At 41.3% G+C, this 20345-nt stretch overlaps 2 protein-coding genes across 4 annotated transcripts in view; both read left to right on the top strand.

Annotated features, from left to right (window-relative positions):
- The window catches only part of DAB2 (DAB adaptor protein 2), a 42697-nt gene extending 34696 nt beyond the window's left edge, over nucleotides 1-8001 (top strand). For all 3 annotated transcript variants that reach the window (XM_038402983.2, XM_043514344.1, XM_038402982.2), the window contains 4 exons: nucleotides 2683-3315; nucleotides 3793-3902; nucleotides 4742-4812; nucleotides 6248-8001. In XM_038402983.2, coding sequence (XP_038258911.1) covers nucleotides 2683-3315; nucleotides 3793-3902; nucleotides 4742-4807 — 809 coding nt within the window. In that variant the 3' untranslated portion in view covers nucleotides 4808-4812; nucleotides 6248-8001. The remainder of the gene's footprint in view (nucleotides 1-2682; nucleotides 3316-3792; nucleotides 3903-4741; nucleotides 4813-6247) is intronic.
- A 2913-nt stretch (nucleotides 8002-10914) lies between these two features.
- The window catches only part of C9 (complement C9), a 33839-nt gene continuing 24408 nt past the window's right edge, over nucleotides 10915-20345 (top strand). Inside the window, exons 1-2 of the mRNA XM_043514343.1 lie at nucleotides 10915-11552; nucleotides 18487-18604. Of these exons, the coding sequence (XP_043370278.1) occupies nucleotides 11401-11552; nucleotides 18487-18604 (270 nt within the window). The 5' untranslated portion in view covers nucleotides 10915-11400. The remainder of the gene's footprint in view (nucleotides 11553-18486; nucleotides 18605-20345) is intronic.

The raw sequence follows: 20345 nt of genomic DNA, 5'->3' as shown, positions 1-20345 counted from the left end.
GAGTATTGGCAAAAGTTGCTTTTCTAATCACAGCTAGAAAAATTACCACTGACAAGTCTACACAGCAGCTGGGAGCATGCCTCTATGGATACAATATTTTTAGCACATTAGCTCAAGCATATGTCTGTCTACCTTTGCTGGGAAGCACATACCCCAAGAAAAGGTCTGCTACTGCAATACAAATTGTAATGACCAACAGGGACTGGGGGACTTTGTAAGGCATTCAAAGTTAAATGCCTGCAGAGTTGAAGTGACCTGACCAAGATCACAACAGGTCATTGTCAAAGGATAGACCCAGGTCTCCTGCCCAGTCTGGCACCCTACCCAGGTGACTACCACTTCTAAAACATGGAGTGTTTCTTGTGTTAAACTGTACATGTATTGGATTGTGGAGCTCTGTAAGTCAATAGTTATCTGGTAGCCAGACCAACTGCTGGCAGACTTTGTCCATAGCTGGCATCTTTATTCCATTACTGTTACATGTGTTCCTTTAGATTTCTAATACACTAACTCAGAATTGTGCTTTCAGCACTACAAGTTTAATAACTCTACCAAAATCCAGCAGTGCTGAGAACTAGCCCAAACTTTCCTAGTTGTCCTTGCTATATAGATAATTGGGACAGCTATAACTCCATACCTTAAATATATTTAAGTAGACCAAATACAGTCAGACCCTCAAATTCATTGTTAGACATACATTGTTATATGTTCAGTATCTTGGCTCAATGCCCTGTGAAGGCCTTTATGTGAACAATTGAATACAGAATCTTCATGGGAGGAGGGGGGGAGTGTGGATATGAACTGAACTTTACAGCTTTGGCTTCTGTCCATGACAAACGATGCACAACCAAACTAAGACTATGGATCCAAGTTAGGCACCCAGCCAAGTTGTTGTCTCCTGCAGAGAGTATGTAGGAGTGGAAAGCAGAGTTCTCTGATTCTGAACACTGGACTCTAAACCAGATTCAGGAGAGCAAAATGTTAATGATCCTTCCAATCCTACTTCTCTAAAATACTGAGAAAATAAGCAGTAAACATGTGTGGGTCCCCCATGTCCATACAAGATAGAGTTGAACAGAAATGTTTCTTTTAATTCACAAGACTAATATGTAACTAGCTAAATTCAATTAGTGTCACTCTAGCACCTTATAATCCATTGCTCTTAATCTTAGTTTGAATTAATACTAAGTGGAATATTCATATAATCACATGTAAGGCTTGGGCTGGGGGTGGGAGGGAACCCAGTCTTAAAAAACAAAGATTTTCAACTTCTGGAGACCTCATGCCAAATTTTTGCTTGAAAATATTAGCTAGGCAACAATATCAGACAGCTCTGGGGCTATATATAATGTATGTAGCTAGCTGAACAGTCCATGCAGTGCCACTAACTCTCTAACATGCAGTATCTTAAAGTATTGTATACAAAAGCAACGTGTAACCTAGTTGCATCTTACTCAGCAGATCAATGTCCTCAACTTTGAATGCTGGTCTCCAAAATGACTTAGGGGAGGAAGGCAATAAAATTCTGACTGGGTTGGGGTCAGACAACTGTAGGGAAACTTGCCACTTAAGGTAAGAGCAGGAGCAGAATATTCTGATGCATAGAGCCTTGGATCTCTGGAAGAGATCCATTAGGCTTACTAACCAATGAGGCTTGGGGCAGAGGGAGCTAGGGGAGTTAAATGTGGTGGTGGTGGTGAGGCAAGCTGCTCCTGTACCTAATAGGATGCAGAGGAAGGACTGAAATGGCTGAAGACGTTTACATTCAGCATTAATAAACCTCCATTTTAAGAGTCGTAATGGAATGCATTGGTAACACACTCTCACACTGCTGAGAATATAGAGTTCTAAGCTCTTTCCCTGCAAGAGGCAATGGCCTCAATCTTGCACTGAAATCTTTCTCACAATATGCTTAAAGCTAGAGTAAGACCTTGAGTCGCTAACAAACCTGTTCAAACCTGTCTCCTTAAACCATTTAAAACTGAGTTTAGAATAACTTTTTTTTTGAAAATGGGACTAGCCACACACTAGTCGCCTTAGGACAAGCTTGCCTACCTCAAGGGAGGCATCAGACCGTCACACGTCTATACAAACCCTCTGCACTCAGCCAGGTTCAGGTCAGCATGACACAATGAAGGAAACTTGTTTAGCTTGTCATCTTTGTTTGAAACTCTCCTCGTGATGTGCTGTATAGGCATATTACACTGAATACATCTGTATGATACAGATTCCTACTTGCTAGCAAAACTTATTCTGGACATGGAGCTAGTCAGGGTTAACTGACATCAAAGGGCATTTTGTATTACCTTGGTTTAACATACAGTATATCAGTGGGGTCTGGAGCAGACCCTCAACACTTTCTGACAGAATAAAATCAAATCTAAGAACAAGGTTTTTAGAGCCCCCAAATTAAAATGGCTTGTCTAAGTACCCTATCCACTCAATAGGGTGACATAATATCTCTTATTGGACCAGCTTCCAGTGGTAAAAGACAAGCCTTTGTGCTACAGAGCTCTTGTGAGGGAACCTTCACAGGCATTGAAGTCTAACATCTTGCTGATGCATAGGCTTTTTTTTACTGTGGAAAAACTGAAGCAAGGAGCACAAGTATTCATACAGCACACCTACAGAGATGCCTCACTATATACCCTATTTACAAGTCTTGCATATAATCTTTCTTAGGTGGCTTGCCAGGAACATCTCCAACACCATGGAGTCAACAGTCCTCAGTTTTCAATCCTGCCACAGCAATATTTCCTGGATCCATTATGGGTGCTCAACCTACAGGCTTTACTCAACCACTTGCCTTCAGTGCCCCTCAAGCAGTCTCAGGATGGGGTCAGCCTGCATCCTTTGGAGCCCCATCACCATCTCAGTCTGCTGGTCTCTGGGGTCAGCCAGCACATGTCTCTCCTACTCCTTGGGCACAACCAGCTGCCATTGGAAATCCTTTCCAGACCAGCATGTTTCCATCTACTACACAGCCCCCTGCTATGTTGTCTTCTGTCTCTGCAACTAGCCCTCCTCAGCCACCACCCAGAACTGCACCTCCAAAGGAGCCATCTAAGAAGGAAAGTGATGCCTTCACTGCATTAGACCCACTTGGGGATAAAGAGAAAAAGGATGTAAAAGAAATGTTTAAAGACTTCCAGCTGACAAAGCCACCTGCAGTACCAGCAAGGAGGGGAGAACAGCAGCAAAGTCGTCTTGGTGCTTCTGGAGCTTTCACTTGTTACTTTAATAGCAAAGTGGGCATTCTTCAAGACGACTCTGATCATGACTTGGCAGCTAATCAATTGTCTACTAAAATCAGTGGTAAATTCCCTTTTCTTAATGCTTCATCAAGCCATTGGGGGAAGAATAAACAAAGACCTTCCCTTGCAAGGAAGCTAATTTTAAACATTAAGTGGCCTTTAGATGGCTAGGCTAGCATCTTCTCTTGTCAAGATGCTGCTTGTTGGCTAATCTATATTAAAGTATAGTCTGAGGGTCATCCTTAATTTATTGCTGCTCAATACTGCCCTCTAGCATTCATATGTTCTCTAAACCACTCACTTTCAAAACTGGAAACTTTCCCGTATGAATTATTTAAGCTAATTGGCATATTTATTAGAAATAACTAAGGTGACTCTTCATAAGTAGGTCTGCACAAAGTTTGATTCTAGCTTGAAAATCACACAACTAATCCTTCAGGTTCTAGAGGAAATCCTACTGTATATATTCAGAAATCAAGGCTTGCCTAGATCTGAGCTCTCCACAAGGAAAGTAACTTGTTTAAACTCTTTCACATAGAACCACCAAAGCCTGCTCCCAGACAAAGCACTCTGCCAGCTACCAAGCCTGATGCCCTGTTTGAAAACCCCTTTCAAACAGATCCTTTCAGCACCTCCTTACAACCCTCTGTAAGTACTGAGCACTGTTTATCTACCCAGTAGTTCTCTGAAGTCTCCTATCAACACTGCACAAATCTGTGGGGTTTGTCCACAGATGGGGCACTTCCCATTTGGTGACAAAACAATTCCCTAGCAGGGTCAGCAAATTCCATGTATTCCCATATTTGACTTCAAATGCCCCTTCAGGGGCAAGGGGGAAAATACTACTTGTGAACCTAAGCCAAATTCTGGATAGTTACTAACTCCCAGGGTGAAGATGCCTTTTAGTTTTGTGGTATGAGGCAGTTGTGCTTTGTCAGCCATATTGGTCTGACAGAACAATTCTTTCCAACTAGCTTAGGCCTTCCCCTCTTTGCAGGGTAGGGGGCAAGGAGCATGAAATGTGTAGATTCTCTGTTTTGGCCAAAGAATGGAGGCCTCCATCCTGGGTATGCTACAGGGAAGGAAGTAGCCTAACCACATTCTGCATTTGGAACGTGAGACTTGAAGCCTTTTATGGAAACTCTGGAACTTCTCCAAAATGCTGACTTTTTATTTTGTTTCATTTTAGTCTAAAAATTAAATTTATTGGCTGAATCCCATATGAATATAAATACACATGGTCTTCCTATAGATAAGTATGAGTCAAAAGTTAAATAGACTTTAATTCTAACCCAGCCCTAAAAATATACATTTATTGTTAATTTAAACAGTTGGCTAACACTTCTACTGTAAATCTTTCCAGAATGCCTGAAATGTGGGTTGTTTAAAACCACTTGCCCAACATCTCTCCCTCCCTCCTTTCATGGTGTGCAGAGTTTACCAGTTTAGTAGCCCATTGTTTATAACCAAACAATCTTCTATTTTAGGTTGCATCTCAGCCATCACCATCTTCTGATCTATTTGGTGATCCTTTTGGAAATCCATTTGCATAATTTTGGTAAGTGGCTTTGTGTAACTCACATGTTTCTCGGTATGTCTTTATGGAGAAACTACCAAAGAATTTGAAAGCTTGTCTACTGACCACTTTTCCCCATGTGACTGGCATGGGAAGATGGTCTGTGCTGAAGTCTGGCATTGTGGCTAATACAATTGACTAGCAAAATTATTAGCTTGCCCAGTGGCTGGGGAAGGGAGGAGACCAAGACTGTCTCTTTAAAAGCAAGTATGTTAAAACTTGGAGCAATGCAAATAACTGACCTATTTCTTCCAGTTTAGAAATTAGGGTGGCCTCAGTCTGAATTCACTAACTGCAAGCAGTGGAAGAGCTAGCTCTTCTCCTAAAAGCTTAGAGAATCTCAGAGTCCAAGATTACCCACTCACATTGGTTAATGTCCATGCCCATAATTGCTGCAGGGTAGGTTTCAGTACCAAATTATAGAACCAGGTTTCACTACATGTGGTCTACCTTTAATTTTGTTTCCAGGATCAGATGTCAGGTGACTTAAAACCAGCTACTACTCATTAAAATGAGAATACCCCTCTCCTGAGATTAGTTTAGCTATGCTCTCTAGTATAATCCCTTTGTTTACAGCTGTTTCTTTGTAGCAGAATGGTAGTTGGCATGTATACATCTGGGTCAAATATGGAAGCAGGATTTAATGTAGATAAGGGCAGCCTGAACCACAGTGAAATGTAACTGACTCATCATATGAAATATATTGATTCTGTAGATGTCACAGCAGACTGAGAAATCCTAATAGCAAAGTATAAATGTTGTTCTACTTTGATTTCATTGTTTCCTGTAGTAAAGCTTAAAATAACTTCATGCATTGGAAAAGGAATGTTTTCATTATAGCCAATAAGATTTGACAAGCAGAAAGCTGACTTAGTCCCTTCTGCAAGGTGCTCAAAGCTGAAAATGGACTCCACTTTAGGGAAAACTCCACACTTAAACTACAATAGGCAGGATTACTTAGAAATTAGCCAGCTCTTCCAGACTTTGGGTGGATAACCATTTCTAATGCAACAAATGCACTCAGCAGAACTTTGCATAAAAGGCTACACTTAGAGATCCTACAAGTTAAACAAATCTTAGTTCCCCTCTTCCCCTTCTCAATTGTCTCAACCTTGCAATGAGCAGACAGTATTACTATATTTCCACATTTTACTGGAGGTCCTAGTAAAATCTTCAACAAGAAGCTGGTAACCTTAAGTATAGAGGTTCTAGTCTACACAATATTTTTATCTGGTAAGCCTTTAGAATAATAGGATGTTGAGAATTGATATATAGATACACATACACACACATGCACCTTTTTGCTTTTGCTTTTTTTGTTGGTTTTTTGGCTTTTTTTGGCAACATCTCTACTAGTTTTATGTGGTGATTGGGTGAACTGTTATCACAATTCCTAACCACTTTCTCTCTTTGCCAGAAACCAGGTGTAACCAGCAAAGGACAAATGGCATAACAAGATGACCCCTCCTTGTCACCATTTTCTACTAATCTTATTTTTGTCTGCCTTCATCCTTGATGCCTATTCTGATTGTTGTTAATGTCTGCTGTGATCTAAAAACTGTATGTGTGGACTGAAACATGAGCCCTCAAAGAGAACCTGCTGTTAACATAATTCAAGATGAAGCCAAGGAAAATATCCAGACTTTCATGCTGGAGGCCCAGATTTAAGTTGGTGGAAGTGAATTTTTTTTTCTGTAACCTCTTCAGTTTCTTCTAATTTAAGGACTGCATATGTAAGTCTTGTGGAAACACTGACTTCCCAGTCTTACTGTAGTGTTTTTAAACATGGTCACCTACACTTAATCCTTGCAGCACTTACTGTAATAGTTGTAATGAGTTGAGCACCCATTTTGAGGAAGAAACTATGCATTCTCCTCCACATAGGGAAAGGGAATTGTGGATTTAGAATCTTGCAAATTCTGCAACACGGTTTGAAATGACAAACTTCTTTTTTTCCCTCACATCTGGATTCCACTGATGGCTGTCTCACTCCAAAATGGCAGCCATTTAAAGCTTTTTCTTAAACCTCCATTTTTCAATGGACAATAGTTTGTCTTGTGTTTATGATGACTGTGCAATAGGTGATAACTTATGGCTTTCCTTCTGATTTCTAAATAGTGGGAAAACAAAAACCAAAGTAGACAAGAAAAATCCAGTGCTTGCTAACTTGTATTGAAAATGGCAAAATGCCCTCCATCTGATTGTAATTAGTCCCTAACTACAACATAGTTGCAGAATCTGGAAAAGCAGTGGTTATAGAGAACAAACTCCAACACTGTTTCTAACTGACAAATTGTCTATGCTAAAGTTCTGGAATCTGACCTTGGACCTAAAGTTGAAACAAACACCTCATCCAAACTTCAACTTGTGTCTAATGCCCTGTGGTTTTTAAATCTGCTAAGGGTTGTGGGTCAGGGGGAATCAAATAGGGTGCTGGATTTTTCTTGCTTCAAGCAAGAAAGCTTGGCAGATGGCTAAAGAAAATGGAATAAGCAGATGGGTTTCTTGAATCACTTGCTAAACTTCAGTGAATGTCCATAATGATCTGAACTCAGATCGCTTGTTTTGTCACAGACATGGTGTAAGTCAGTTCCAGTATGTGTTGGAAGGGCAAATGGCAATCTTGTATTGATGCCTTAGTATTTTGTGAATTTCAGTGCACCTAATACAATTTGAGGTAGCTATCCACCTCTCAAAGGAGGTAGTGCCTTTCTTTGTGAACCTCCTGTACTAACTGACCTGTATCTAAATCAGTCACTTTATAAACTAAACTGTTAGGATTACTTTGCTTTTTGGACACAGGCCTAATCAGCTCTTGCCATTCTGTTGGTGGTTAGTTTCTTACTCAACCATTTATAAGTGTAAACTTGAAATACAATCTTGTCTTTAATGTTGAATTGGATACCTAAACAAATGCTAAACAGAGAATTACTTCTGGAAAATCAATTTGAAGGCAACTTTAGTGATAAATTCAGCCAGTCATGCAACTTGTTCTGTATATAACCTTTCTCTTGTGCACTTTCTTACAATGCAATTAAAAGTTATGGATTTATAAGTACTTGTCTCAAACTGGAAATGTAGAAACTTACAGATGTTACTATTTTATATAAACTGTAGTCGCACAACTAGTAAAGTTTTCTAATGACATTAAAAAGATGCAGCTCTTCATATTTAATGAGTGCAGGTTGCCTCTTTTCTGAAAGAGCAGTATGTCAAGGCAAACTAACATGCCATGCAGCATATTTCTGTTTCTTCTGGAACAAGAACTCAACATCCTAGGAGTTGATCACTATTTAGAACTTCCAATTTTATGGCTGTTTCTAGCCAAACTGATAAACTTCATCAAAGGAATCATAGCATTTTCTATGCTTTCCAGTTAGAATACTTTCTGTTCAGTGGCTTTTCAGAGAAGTTTAACTTGAGAGCAGCCTTCTTTTATTTTATATCTATCAATTTCAAGTAGCCATTTTTGGACCAGTTTTTCCTCCATAGCTGTAGAACTTCAATACCATTTGGATCTCTTACTGGAGAGTAAGCATTGACTCATCAGCCCTGTACCACAGCAACTGCTTTACTTTTAGAACAATCCCTCACTATCTTAACCTAAAGATGCTTCAGGCATAGCAATGGCACTTTCTGGGAGAGGTTAGGATAGCCTTCCTAACAGGATGATTCAACTACATAGATGGAAGTGTATTGCAAGGAACCTCTTATTTTCATCATGGTAGAATGAGCTGATGGAGGGTAAGTAATGTCCCTCTTTATCTGCTCCGAGGCTTGGGCTAAACTCTACCATGTTTTTTGTCAGGTGTCAAAGTACACAAAATATGTGATGTGAAACCACTCTAAATAGTGAACACATTCCACTCCTGTGTCTAACAGGAAAAAGGCTCATTTATGGGAATAGCCCAAATGTAAGCCATTGGACTGGTAGTATTAAAGTAGCAAATACACAGCTGGTCAACAGTCAAAGTTCTGTTAGACAAATGCTGAAAGTGAATGTTAAATATTTATTTAAACCTGACTATTGGACTTTGATTGCTAAAGAGTCAACTGTCCATGCTTTCTGCTGGGAATGACTTGCCTCCTGAAATGGTAAATCCTGTACTACCATATACTGATTAAGGAACAAAGATGAAATCTAGTTTTTATTTAAACAGTGTACCAGGAACAGTTGTGACCCAAGACTTTCCCATTAGTCCCAATACCTAGCACTATTCTTGTTCAGTAGTTAATGGCTTGCAAGTTGAGGAACAGTCAGTGCTTAGTGGTGTTTCAAAACAAATCTGGCAACTCCTCTTTTACATGTACTGCCGTAACAAATAACCCTCCATCCATTACTGCACAGCATTAAAGGTTACCATGCAACTCTAGCCTAAGGAATGGTCTCAGGCCAGCTCTACATTACAAACTTATAGTATATAAAATGCCTCTCGGGCATGAAAAATCCACAGCTGAGGAACATAATTATACCAACCTAACCCCTCAGGTACAGTAATGGTTTTAAAACTTTTTTCTGGTGACCCAGTTGAAGAAAATTGTTAATGCCCATGGCCTAGCAGAGCTGAGGGGTTTGGGGTGTGGGAGGCAAGTCAGGGTGCAGGAGTGAGGGCTGTGGGGTGGGCTTGGGAATGAGTGATCCATTCTGTGGGAGGGGGCTCTGGGCAGGAGCTTGAGGTGCAGGAAGGGCTTTGGGTGAAGGCTCTGGGGAGTGCCAGGATGAAGGGTTTAGGGTACAGGGAAGAGCTCTAGGTATGGGGGGCTCAAGGCTGGGGCAGGGGACTGGGGCACAGATTTACCTTGGGCAGATCCTGGTCAGCAGCAAAACAGGGGTGCTGAGGCAGGCTTCCTGCTTGTCCTGGCACCACAGACTGCACTGTGCTCCAGAAGCAGCCACTAGCAGGTCTGGCTCCTAGGTGGAGGTCTGAAAGCAGCTCCACACAGCTCTTACCCCCCCCCCCCCCACACACACACACACACCCTGCCCCAAGCACCAATGTAGCACTATATGTGTAGACCTGCCGTCTCTTTTTTTGTAGAGACTTTGCCAAGGCTACAGTGAGACAGGTTAAATCTGGACTGAGTTTTTTTTTCCCCTTTCAAACTAACTTCCATTGCCATAACAGTGGAAATCTGTCTAAACTACTTAACTTAATTCCACTTTTCTAAGATTGACTTGGCTTTGAAAGTCAAAGATTAGTCTGGTAGAATTGTAAAGACAGGAAAAATCATTTTAGCCTATAAACAAAATAACCCTACACACTGGATCTCCAATGGAGAAAACTAACATTGGACAAGAGCAAGTTTGCTACATCCAGTGCAAACTTATAGCTACTCTGCTGTACAAGGTTTTATCTTCCTGATATGTAGTTATTGCTTCACACTGCTGAAATGGTAAACATGGTTATAACCAGGGGTGACTGGTCTGGGTGAGCAAATGGACACAGCCCACTTAGCAGTACATGTCTCAACTACTTGGTACTAATGTTCCTAGTACAGAATGTCCATAGCCTGAAATCTTTCCTACCAGAGAAAATTAACCCTGATTTTTGGGCACTTAAATAAGCTAGTGGGCCAATCCCAAAATGAAGAGAAATTCCTAACTACAGGGAAATCCATAAAGGAAACAGCCAAAAGGTTACATGCTCTAGTCATCCCTGGAAAATAGGGCAGTGCATTCAATGTAATATATTGTTCTTGGGCTCAAAGCCCTCAGCCTGTATAATGGCCCATGATACCTACAATACTATGGGTAGGCAGCTTTTCCACAATGAAACTTTGGCAAAGGTAGTGATCTTGGAAATAGCTACTGATGCACCACAAGTAGCAGAGAGTAACATGATTCTTGCAGAATCCAGAACCTGGTGCTATCTCTATGTAATTGTGAGGTCTGATGGCACAGGGTCCTAGGGCCTCATCTGATGTTTTGAGTCTCTATCCTTTAGATAAACAACAGGTCCTTCATGACAGGAGGACTGAAGGCCAGAACAGCTGACTAAACCTTATTGTGCTACTGAATTACTAAACTAGTGTAAATGGTGAAGTCTTTAAACCAAGATTTGAAGACTTCAGTAACCCAGCCAGAGGTTAGAGCTCTGTTACAGGAGTGGGTAGGTAAGGTACTCTGCCCTGCAATGTGCAGGAATTCACGCTGGATGATCACAATGGTCCCTGCTTCCCTTAAAGTCTGAGTAGGTATAAATCCTTTAGGCTTGCAAAAAAATCTCTCCCTATCCCACCCCTCCAAGCCTCCACATAATGATTCCCTAAACATAGACAATTTCTGAATTATCTGTATTCCTTTTGCGGTATTCTCCAGTGGAGTTATATGCATTTAAGTGTCTTCTAGTTCAATAGAAGGGCTCTATTCCCTACCTGGTTGGTCAAAAGGGGAAGAATCTCAATCTCTGGTGGGGAAATAATGCAACAAAAGACAACTTGAACATTCATACAGATTTACTTTCCCACCATGCTTGCAGTGAACTCTAGAGCATGTACCATAAGTCAACATTAGCTATGGCCTATCATTGGCATACTCTGTGGGCGTTGCCTTTGTGCTTCTGGTAAGAAATGACACAGGGAACAAATAAAGACTCCAGATTCAGTCCCGGTCGTTTCTTCCATCCAGCTAAAAAAGCTAGAAGCATGCATGCTATCCTGCAACTTACATGTGCGTTATGCATTTTAGAAGCAACCACCTTGGTTTCAGGAGAGATGAGAAGGTAATTCCTTTCATTTTTTTCTTTGTATCAGCAGCTTTGTACTAGATTTTGTTTTACCCAGAACAAACAGTAAAAGTGCATTCATCTACAGGGCTGTCTTGTTCTTGTAACCCTTTTTTTAAATGCCACCTGGCAGTATCAGTTTCAGATTCCTTGGATTTTATATTGCATCTGTAGGGCATGATCAAGCATATATGGCTAAAGACAGTAGTGATTATATACTGTATGGAGACCATTATTTTAGCTGTTTATGATAAATACAGTACTAAAGTATAATCTGGACTGTTGCTTGTTTTGCCTGACACATTTCTGCCTGTCAGATTCATTCACTTTTCTAGTGATGGCAATACAGATTACTGACATTTCAAAGCTCCTAGTCTATACTCCATTCTCTCAAGCCATACTTTATTAATAGTGCATCAGTACCATGTAATAGTGACCAACTCTCTTAAGATTGTGCTAGTTATATGGTGTCTCCATAAAGATATGCAAAAAGGCACATTTCAACTCCAGCAGCAGAGTCCTGCCAGCTCAGTGCTCCTAAAGTGATATTGTAGGAATTACCAAACGGGATCAGATCCAAGAGCCATCTAGTCCAGTACCTTGTCTTTGACAATGGTGAATACCAGATGCTTTGGAGGAAGGTATAAGAACCCTGAGGTAGGCAGAAATGGGATAAGTAAAGCTGGGGAAACTTTTTATTTTTTATTAAGTGTTTTTGCCCCTCCCCCCCACAAAAAGGCTTTTTTGGGGGGAGAGGGGGAGGCAGTCAGAAACTGAGGTGAACTTGACCTGAATAGTTTCAGTTGACAGGAAAAAAATTGTTTTGACCTGAAAAGTCTAAACAAAACATTGAGTCAATGTTTTGATTTCAAATTTGGCCAATTAAAAAATAAAGCGCACACACCCAGGGTGTAACTCCTGAAATGGATGAACTGAAATGGAAAAAGTCTAATTTAGAGTAGACAAACATTTTGGTCAACTTGAAGCAAACTATTTTTAGGGGTTTTTTTGGTGGGGAGGGGTTAGTCATCAGAAAAAAATGTTTGAAAATTGTCTTGGTTCAAATCTAACTGGATTTTTTTTTTGTTTTTGTTTTTGTTTTGGCCCCGAAGTGAAGAAGTTGTCATTTGCTCAGTTCTAGGGATAATTTGTCCCCATAGTAGCTTTCATCCTGACTTCCTAAAAGAGGCTTAAATCCTGAAATATGAGGTTTAACATCCCTTTTAAAAAGTTTATGAACAATAACTCTGGATATTCTTAAGTTTCAAAGGGATGGAAGACACAGGTAAAGTGGGAGAGAGGTTGGCCTCATGAGTTCTATGATTTAGTTATGTGTGGTATGAAAATGTATGTTCTCTTATTGGCTTTGAATTTCCCACCTTTTCAATTTCAGTCCTCTTCTTATCTACCTTGTTTAAATTTTTATCATATCCCATCTTATTTGTCACCTTCCTATCATGAACAATCCGAATCTTCTCTCTTTCCCTATAAGTTTTTGAGGCTCTTCATCATTTTTGTTGCTCTTCTCTAGAAATGCTGACATTATCCATTGAGAGGTGAGATTACCAGTACTGTACACAGATGAGAAGCCTTCTTGGATCTCAAACTCAGATCCTCTGGGTGCCTGCAGCTTGCTCTAACTCAACCATCAAGCCAACTCCCTTGCTTGAATTCATCAATTTCATAACTATTTATTAAAATGGCCCCATCTTATGATTTAATAAATTATGGTGTTGACAAATAAACTAGGTGTGTTTCTCACACATCAATGTGAGTTTGGCCAGTGTTTCTGCAACAAAACCACAGCAAAAGTGCAATCAAGTTTCTGTGTAGATTGTGAAATTCTCCCAAGAGCACTCTCCTCTCCCCCCAGACTGCTGAAATGTCAATAGTTTACTGTCAGCTAGCCAAGGCTCTCTGTTTTTCTATTTCTTCATTCAGGGACAGCTCAATATGCAAGATCCTTGATTAACAGATACACTGATCTTGGTATATCCGTTCATGGGCCTCAGAGGCAATGCTTTGATGTGGAGCCCAACTCCTCCAGGGTTCAGGGATGTTCTGAGTTTCAGGGGTTTGGGCACATTCATGTGAGCCACTTTTTCAAAGTACAAAACTCATTTTGGAGAATGAAGCAGCCAGCTGGGTGCTCTCTTCTGAGCAGAAATTATAGGGAATACTGAATTCAGCATTTGTCTTTGAAGTCCTTGCTCCCTGCTGTCATACTCAGCAGCATTCTTGATGGCTGAGCTGCTTTTAGCTCCTTCCTGTTCAAACTAGGTGCACTAAATCTCCTGACTCAGCTCTGTTTGTGTTTAGTAAGTAGAACTATTTCCCTGAGTTTAATAGTGAGATGACAAGCATGTCATTTTTCCTAATCTCCTCCATTTTAAATGACTTAATTTAAAACACTTTTCACACAGCTGTCACTCAGGCCTATCAGAAGGACATGGAACATGGGTCAGTCTTCTTTTGAAGCCATCATTCTTTAAGATGTAGCAAAGAACAAGCTAATAACTCTCCTGCATATAGAGACAACGGCTGCAAACCAAGCACTGGTGCTTTAGAGGTCCTGAGATCATTTGCAACAAATTCTTTATATTTAAGTTCACACATACATCTGAAAACTCAAGGCATCAGTGTCTGATCTATGCCCCGGCCTGTAACTAGTCCCTGTAAAATGACTCCTTTAGTATACTGGATCCTGAGGAACCACACAATTCCTCAGCGGCAAGGATGTGAAATGGGACTTTTGGGCACCAACAATCCCTGTCGCTCTCTGTGACTCCCTGCACTTAATCCAGCTAAACCAGACTCCTGTGAGAGGCTTGTATGATATCTCTTCAGCATACAATATTCTCTGTAAGTATTTGCAGTGACACCAGGCCACCTTTTCAATTTATTAGTCACCTGGCATGCAGCATCTGGAAGTCCTTAGGTTGGCATAAAGACGCAACTGCTACAGAATCTCTTTGCTTCCTTTCTCTGCCTCTGTCCCTTTTAAAAAAAGAAAAGGAGGACTTGTGGCACCTTAGAAACTAACAAATTTATTTGAGCATAAGCTTTCGTGAGCTACAGCTCACTTCATCGGATGCATTTGTCTCTCAGTGACAGCCCTGTGTCTTTATGAGCTCAGTTCTTAACACAGCCACCTGACACCTTTTTCCTTTGTTCTCCAATCTGGGGCCTTTGCTCTGTTTCCCTGCAGACAGGTGGGGGAATCTCTGAGCTGTTAGTTGCTAGGTGTGAATGTCCTGACCATTGGAGTTTCCATTGTCTAATCTGGATCTTCCACTCACATGTGTAGATTCTAGTCAGCTTGTTAATGACTCTGGTTTCTAACGAGGCTATTTATATGAATCAAATACCTCATCCCTACCGTTTACACACTCAGTACATAGGAATGCAAAGTACAGAGGAAAACTGACATATGCACAGGAATTATTAAATTATTACCAAAATTCCTACATTTGTCAGAACAAGTTTCTAGCAAACCATGGGAACTCTATGCTACATGATGATGGGGTAGAGTATCTAACTCAGACAGACAATAAAAGAGACACAAGGCGGGTGAAGTAATGCATTTTATTGGGCCAACTTCTGTTGGTGAATGAGATAAGATTTGGAGCTCTTCTTCGGGGCTGGGAAAGGTAAGCACCAGCTAAATACAAGGTGGAATAGACTGTTATAGCACAAAGAGTTTCAAGAAACTGTTCAAAATGAAGTGGGCAATTAACACCTCTGCACTCATAGGACAAAGTAGATTTGGGTTACAGATTGAAATGTAAAACCAGTGTCTCTAGTCCATTGAGTCCATGATTTTTCGTGTCTAGCAGGGTTATGAATTTAAGCTCCCAGGCTTGTCTTCTGTAGTGTTTTGCCGGTGTCCTTTGAGTACGAGGACTAAGAGGTCAGCTATGGAGTGACCACTTTGTGAAAAGAGTTTGTCCACAAGTAATAGGGTGTCTTTATCTTATCATTTTTCTGTGTGAGTTCATTCAAGAGCCTGGTGATGGTCTAGTTTTACCCATGTTGTTGTTGTTGTTGTTGTTAGGGCATTTGATGCACTGGATGAAGTACACCATATGTTGTGCTAGGCATACGTAGAGCCATGGATCTTGAAAGGTGTTGTGGAGGAGAAGTGTTGATCACTGTAGCAGCAGATACCCTTTTCAGTATCTTTGGGGGCAGATTCCCAAAGGTATTTATATGACTAAAGAAGCAGCCAGTCACTTAGTGGAATTTGAAATCAATAGGAGTCAGGCATCTAGATGCTTTTGAAAAAATCTTATTAGGCTTCTATCTGCATCTGTAGGTACCTAAACCACTTTTGGAAATCTGGCCCCTAGTGCCCTGATACTAGTATCTCTGAGGACAGCTGGCCCACTCCCCTCTCTTTAGGGACTCTCCTTTTCCAAATCATGCCCAGTGCCAAATAAGTACAATGATCCCTACACTCTAGAAAATGGAGATCTCCATAAGTGTGTCAGGCAGGAGGAGCAGGCCAAGAAGTTACCTCTGGAGGTCCAGGAAGGAGTAAGCAGGCCAACCAGTCACCTGCAAAAATGATGAATGTGAGGGAAGAGAAAAAAATCCATTGCTTATTATGTTTATTGCTTATTACGATGCTCTAGTGGATTGGGCTTTCCTATAATGTTTACAGTAGGAGAAAACTAAAGGTAACTAGGCATCAGGAACATTGGAAAGGATGGTAGCTGTAGCACAAGGTATGTATGACAGGATCATCTCTTGAGATTGCTCAGTAACTTTAAAAATAAATATCATATCCTTAGCCTGAAGTCATATCAACTGCCCAGTCCCATCCATCAGTGAGAGATATACACATACTTTGTATATCAGTTTGTAGAGTACTTTGGGATGAAAAACACTGTAGAAATACAAATAGCAACAGGGATAGATTCTGGCTGTAACTCACCAGTAGAGAACTTTCCTGGAAGAGGTGAACTCCTCAAAGCCATCTGCTGTTTGCTGTCCCCAACACCCAGCATAGAGGGCATGGTGGAGCTCTGTCTCTACACCAATACTACACAAAAATGTGCCCCTTTAAGGACTGTATGCCTGCAGTGCATGATAGTGCATGCTGGAACTGGGGTGCAGAATCAGGGTGGTGTAACTGTCTCCCTGTCCCCAACTCCATGGCCACAAGCAGAGCTTGACGTAGAGAAAACTTCATTGTATTACATCTGTGTGCACATAGCTGCTTTCAGCTTTCAAATTATTCTAGAGTCCCGCCTATTTAAATCATTCTCTGCCTCAGCCAAAGATCTATTTACCAGTAGACCCAAGTTTGGGACCCAGAGGTTTTGGGATGAAAATCATTTTGAAGAGGGAGGCAGGGGAGCAGCTGGCTGGCTGGCATACATTTTGATCATGGCTGACCCAGTGTCAGGATCCCAACAAGGGCAGTCAGGGACAAAGGTCAGAGCTGGGGCAAACCTGAGGTTAGGAGTAGCAGAGGAACTCGTAGTCAAGTTCCAGGTGAGGGTCAATACCAAGGGTCAAGAGGCAAAGTCCAAATCAAGCTGAGGTCAAAGCCAGAAAGTCAGAAACAAGAAAGCAGGAATGGTTGAGGCAGCTAAAGAAGATCCATACTGTTGCCTGGATGCTTCCTGGAATACCCTGTGAGTTTATACAGGGCAGGGAGCCAATCAGGAACCAGGACGCCGCTGCCTGTCAAACCCTTGAGATGGAACTTCCCATAGTCTCTGTCCATAGCAGGTCACAGTAAGTGGCACACAGGCTGGTTACAGCTGCTACTGGGTGGTAGCCTGGAGATGCCAGCTGCTTGGTAGCTCTGTAGGCATGGGTTTTAGGCCTGTGGGGTCTCACACCCAGGAGAAGAGCTGTACACTGGTTTGATGACAGGGAACTGGAAGCATCTCCAGAGCCAGCCAAGGTGAGTTGGCCATCCAAAGGTTTACATTGCATCCCAGAACTGTTTAGGATTAAAGGTTGAAGAGTTACTGTCAGGTCAATTTAAGCCGCAAATATTTGTAAAATAGTGTTCACTTTCTGTATCTGTAGACTGACCATATAATGCAGTGTTTCCCAAACTTGGGACTCCACTTGTTCAGGGAAAGCCCCTGGCGGGCCGGGCCTGTTTGTTTACCTGCCGCATCTGCAGGTTCAGCTGAACACGGCTCCCACTAGCCGCGGTTCGCTGTGCCCAGCCAGTGGGGGCTGCGGGAAGCGACGCGGGCCGAGGGACATACTGGACAAGTCCCTGAACAAGTGGCGTCCCAAGTTTGGGAAACACTGCTATAATGGATGAGAACTAGAAAGATGAAGTAAGAGTTGATAGTAAGCCAGGTTAAGGTAATCTTAAAAATATTGGTCCAAATTTTGAAAAGTGACTAGTGATTCTGGGTACATCCATTTTTTGTGTCAAACTTGAGACACCTTGGAGGAGCCTGATTTTTCAGAAATTGTTGAGCACCCACGCCCTGAACACTAGGTACTTTTATGGTATTTCAAGCTGGGCACCAAAATCACCAGTCACATTTGAACACGTAGGCCTTTAATTCTGATTTTACCAAATCTTGGAGTTTATACACAATCCTAGGGCTGGTTGTGAGCTGTTATTTCACTACCTTACCTGACTTGCAGCTTATCATGACCTACACAAAGACTAAATCTTGATGCTTACAGGAAAGAAAAAAAAATGTTGGTTCATTAACTGTTCTTTGACTTTAAATATTTGTAAAAAGTAAAGTGTCCTCTACTTTCCCCTTTTAACCTGGTGAAGAGTTTGAGAATGAGGCTGTTTGTATAGCCAAATGCCAACAACTGCTGTGCAAGTGAACCAGGATGTAGCTAAAGGACATTTGTTTTTAAACTGTTAACCAATGTTTTAAAACTTGTACTTGATTTTAGCCATCCGATATTGTTTTTGAAATGTTTTGTTTGATAGCTCTTCAAAGAAAGTTTTGCATAGGAGGACAAGAGAACCTAATGCTCAATCTCCAATAGACTGTAAACTGACCCACTGGAGTGAATGGGGACCATGTGACCCATGCTCAAATCTAAGGGTAAGCTCTCGGTGTAGTGTTTTTATTTTAAAATGACACAGGTATTACTGACATTTACTCTTAAAAGTCCTCCATTATAGTGAGGAGTGCTAAACTCCTCCTCTATATTCTGATGTTATGATTCACAGGTATCCTCAACTGTTTTATACCCAAGAGCGGACTGCTCTGTAAAAGGGCTTTGTTGGCAAAACAGAAATTTTTGCAGGAAACATCAAAGTTTGATTGACTTTTTTTTTTTTTTCGGTTTTCATCAAAAACACACACACACACAAAAACCCAAAATTTACTGATAGCCAGGCTTTTCCGTTTTCATTTTTTGAAGAAAGTTTTTAAAAAATGAAGATTTTTTATATGAAAACTTTTTAGTTTTTGTCATTTTTCATGGTAACAAAAAATACCACATAAGCCTTTTATGACTAGTGCCACAGCTATAGATCTAAGAAAAGGAGTACTTGTGGCACCTTAGAGACTAACAAATTTATTAGAGCATAAGCTTTCGTGAGCTACAGCTCACTTCATCGGATGCATTTGGTGGAAAAAACAGAGGAGAGATTTATATACACACACACACAGAGAACATGAAACAATGGGTTTATCATACACACTGTAAGGAGAGTGATCACTTAAGATAAGCCATCACCAGCAGCAGGGGGGGGGAAAGGAGGAAAACCTTTCATGGTGACAAGCAAGGTAGGCTAATTCCAGCAGTTAACAAGAATATCAGAGGAACAGTGGGGGGTGGAAATAACATGGGGAAATAGTTTTACTTTGTGTAATGACTCATCCATTCCCAGTCTCTATTCAAGCCTAAGTTAATTGTATCCAGTTTGCAAATTAATTCCAATTCAGCAGTCTCTCGTTGGAGTCTGTTTTTGAAGCTTTTTTGTTGAAGGATAGCCACTCTTAGGTCTGTGATCGAGTGACCAGAGAGATTGAAGTGTTCTCCAACTGGTTTTTGAATGTTATAATTCTTGACGTCTGATTTGTGTCCATTCATTCTTTTACGTAGAGACTGTCCAGTTTGGCCAATGTACATGGCAGAGGGGCATTGCTGGCACATGATGGCATATATCACACTGGTAAATGCGCAGGTGAATGAAGCGTTGTTCTAAGTCAGCCATGAAAATCCTGGACGCCCCATCATCTCAGGCATTGGCACCCTGACAGCAGGATTGTCTGGCTATGTAGACTCCCTCCTCAGGCCCTTCGTTACCAGCACTCCCAGCTATCTTCGAGACACCACCGATTTCCTGAGGAAACTACAGTCCATTGGTGATCTTCCTAAAAACACCATCCTAGCCACTATGGATGTAGAAGCCCTCTACACCAACATTCCACACAAAGATGGACTACAAGCCGTCAGGAACAGTATCCCCGATACTGTCACGGCTAACCTGGTGGCTGAACTTTGTGACTTTGTCCTGACCCACAACTATTTCACATTTGGTGACAATGTATACCTTCAAATCAGCGGCACTGCGATGGGTACTCGCATGGCCCCACAGTATGCCAACATTTTTATGGCTGACTTAGAACAACGCTTCCTCAGCTCTCGTCCCCTAATGCCCCTACTCTACTTGCGCTACATTGATGACATCTTCATCATCTGGACCCATGGAAAAGAAGCTCTTGAGGAATTCCACCATGATTTCAACAATTTCCATCCCACCATCAACCTCAGCCTGGACCAGTCCACACAAGAGAGCCACTTCCTGGACACTACGGTGCTAATAAGCGATGG

The sequence above is a fragment of the Dermochelys coriacea genome, chromosome 5, assembly GCF_009764565.3.
Source record: "Dermochelys coriacea isolate rDerCor1 chromosome 5, rDerCor1.pri.v4, whole genome shotgun sequence".
Lineage (NCBI taxonomy): Eukaryota > Metazoa > Chordata > Testudines > Dermochelyidae > Dermochelys > Dermochelys coriacea.
This window is presented reverse-complemented; position numbering and strand designations above follow the sequence as displayed.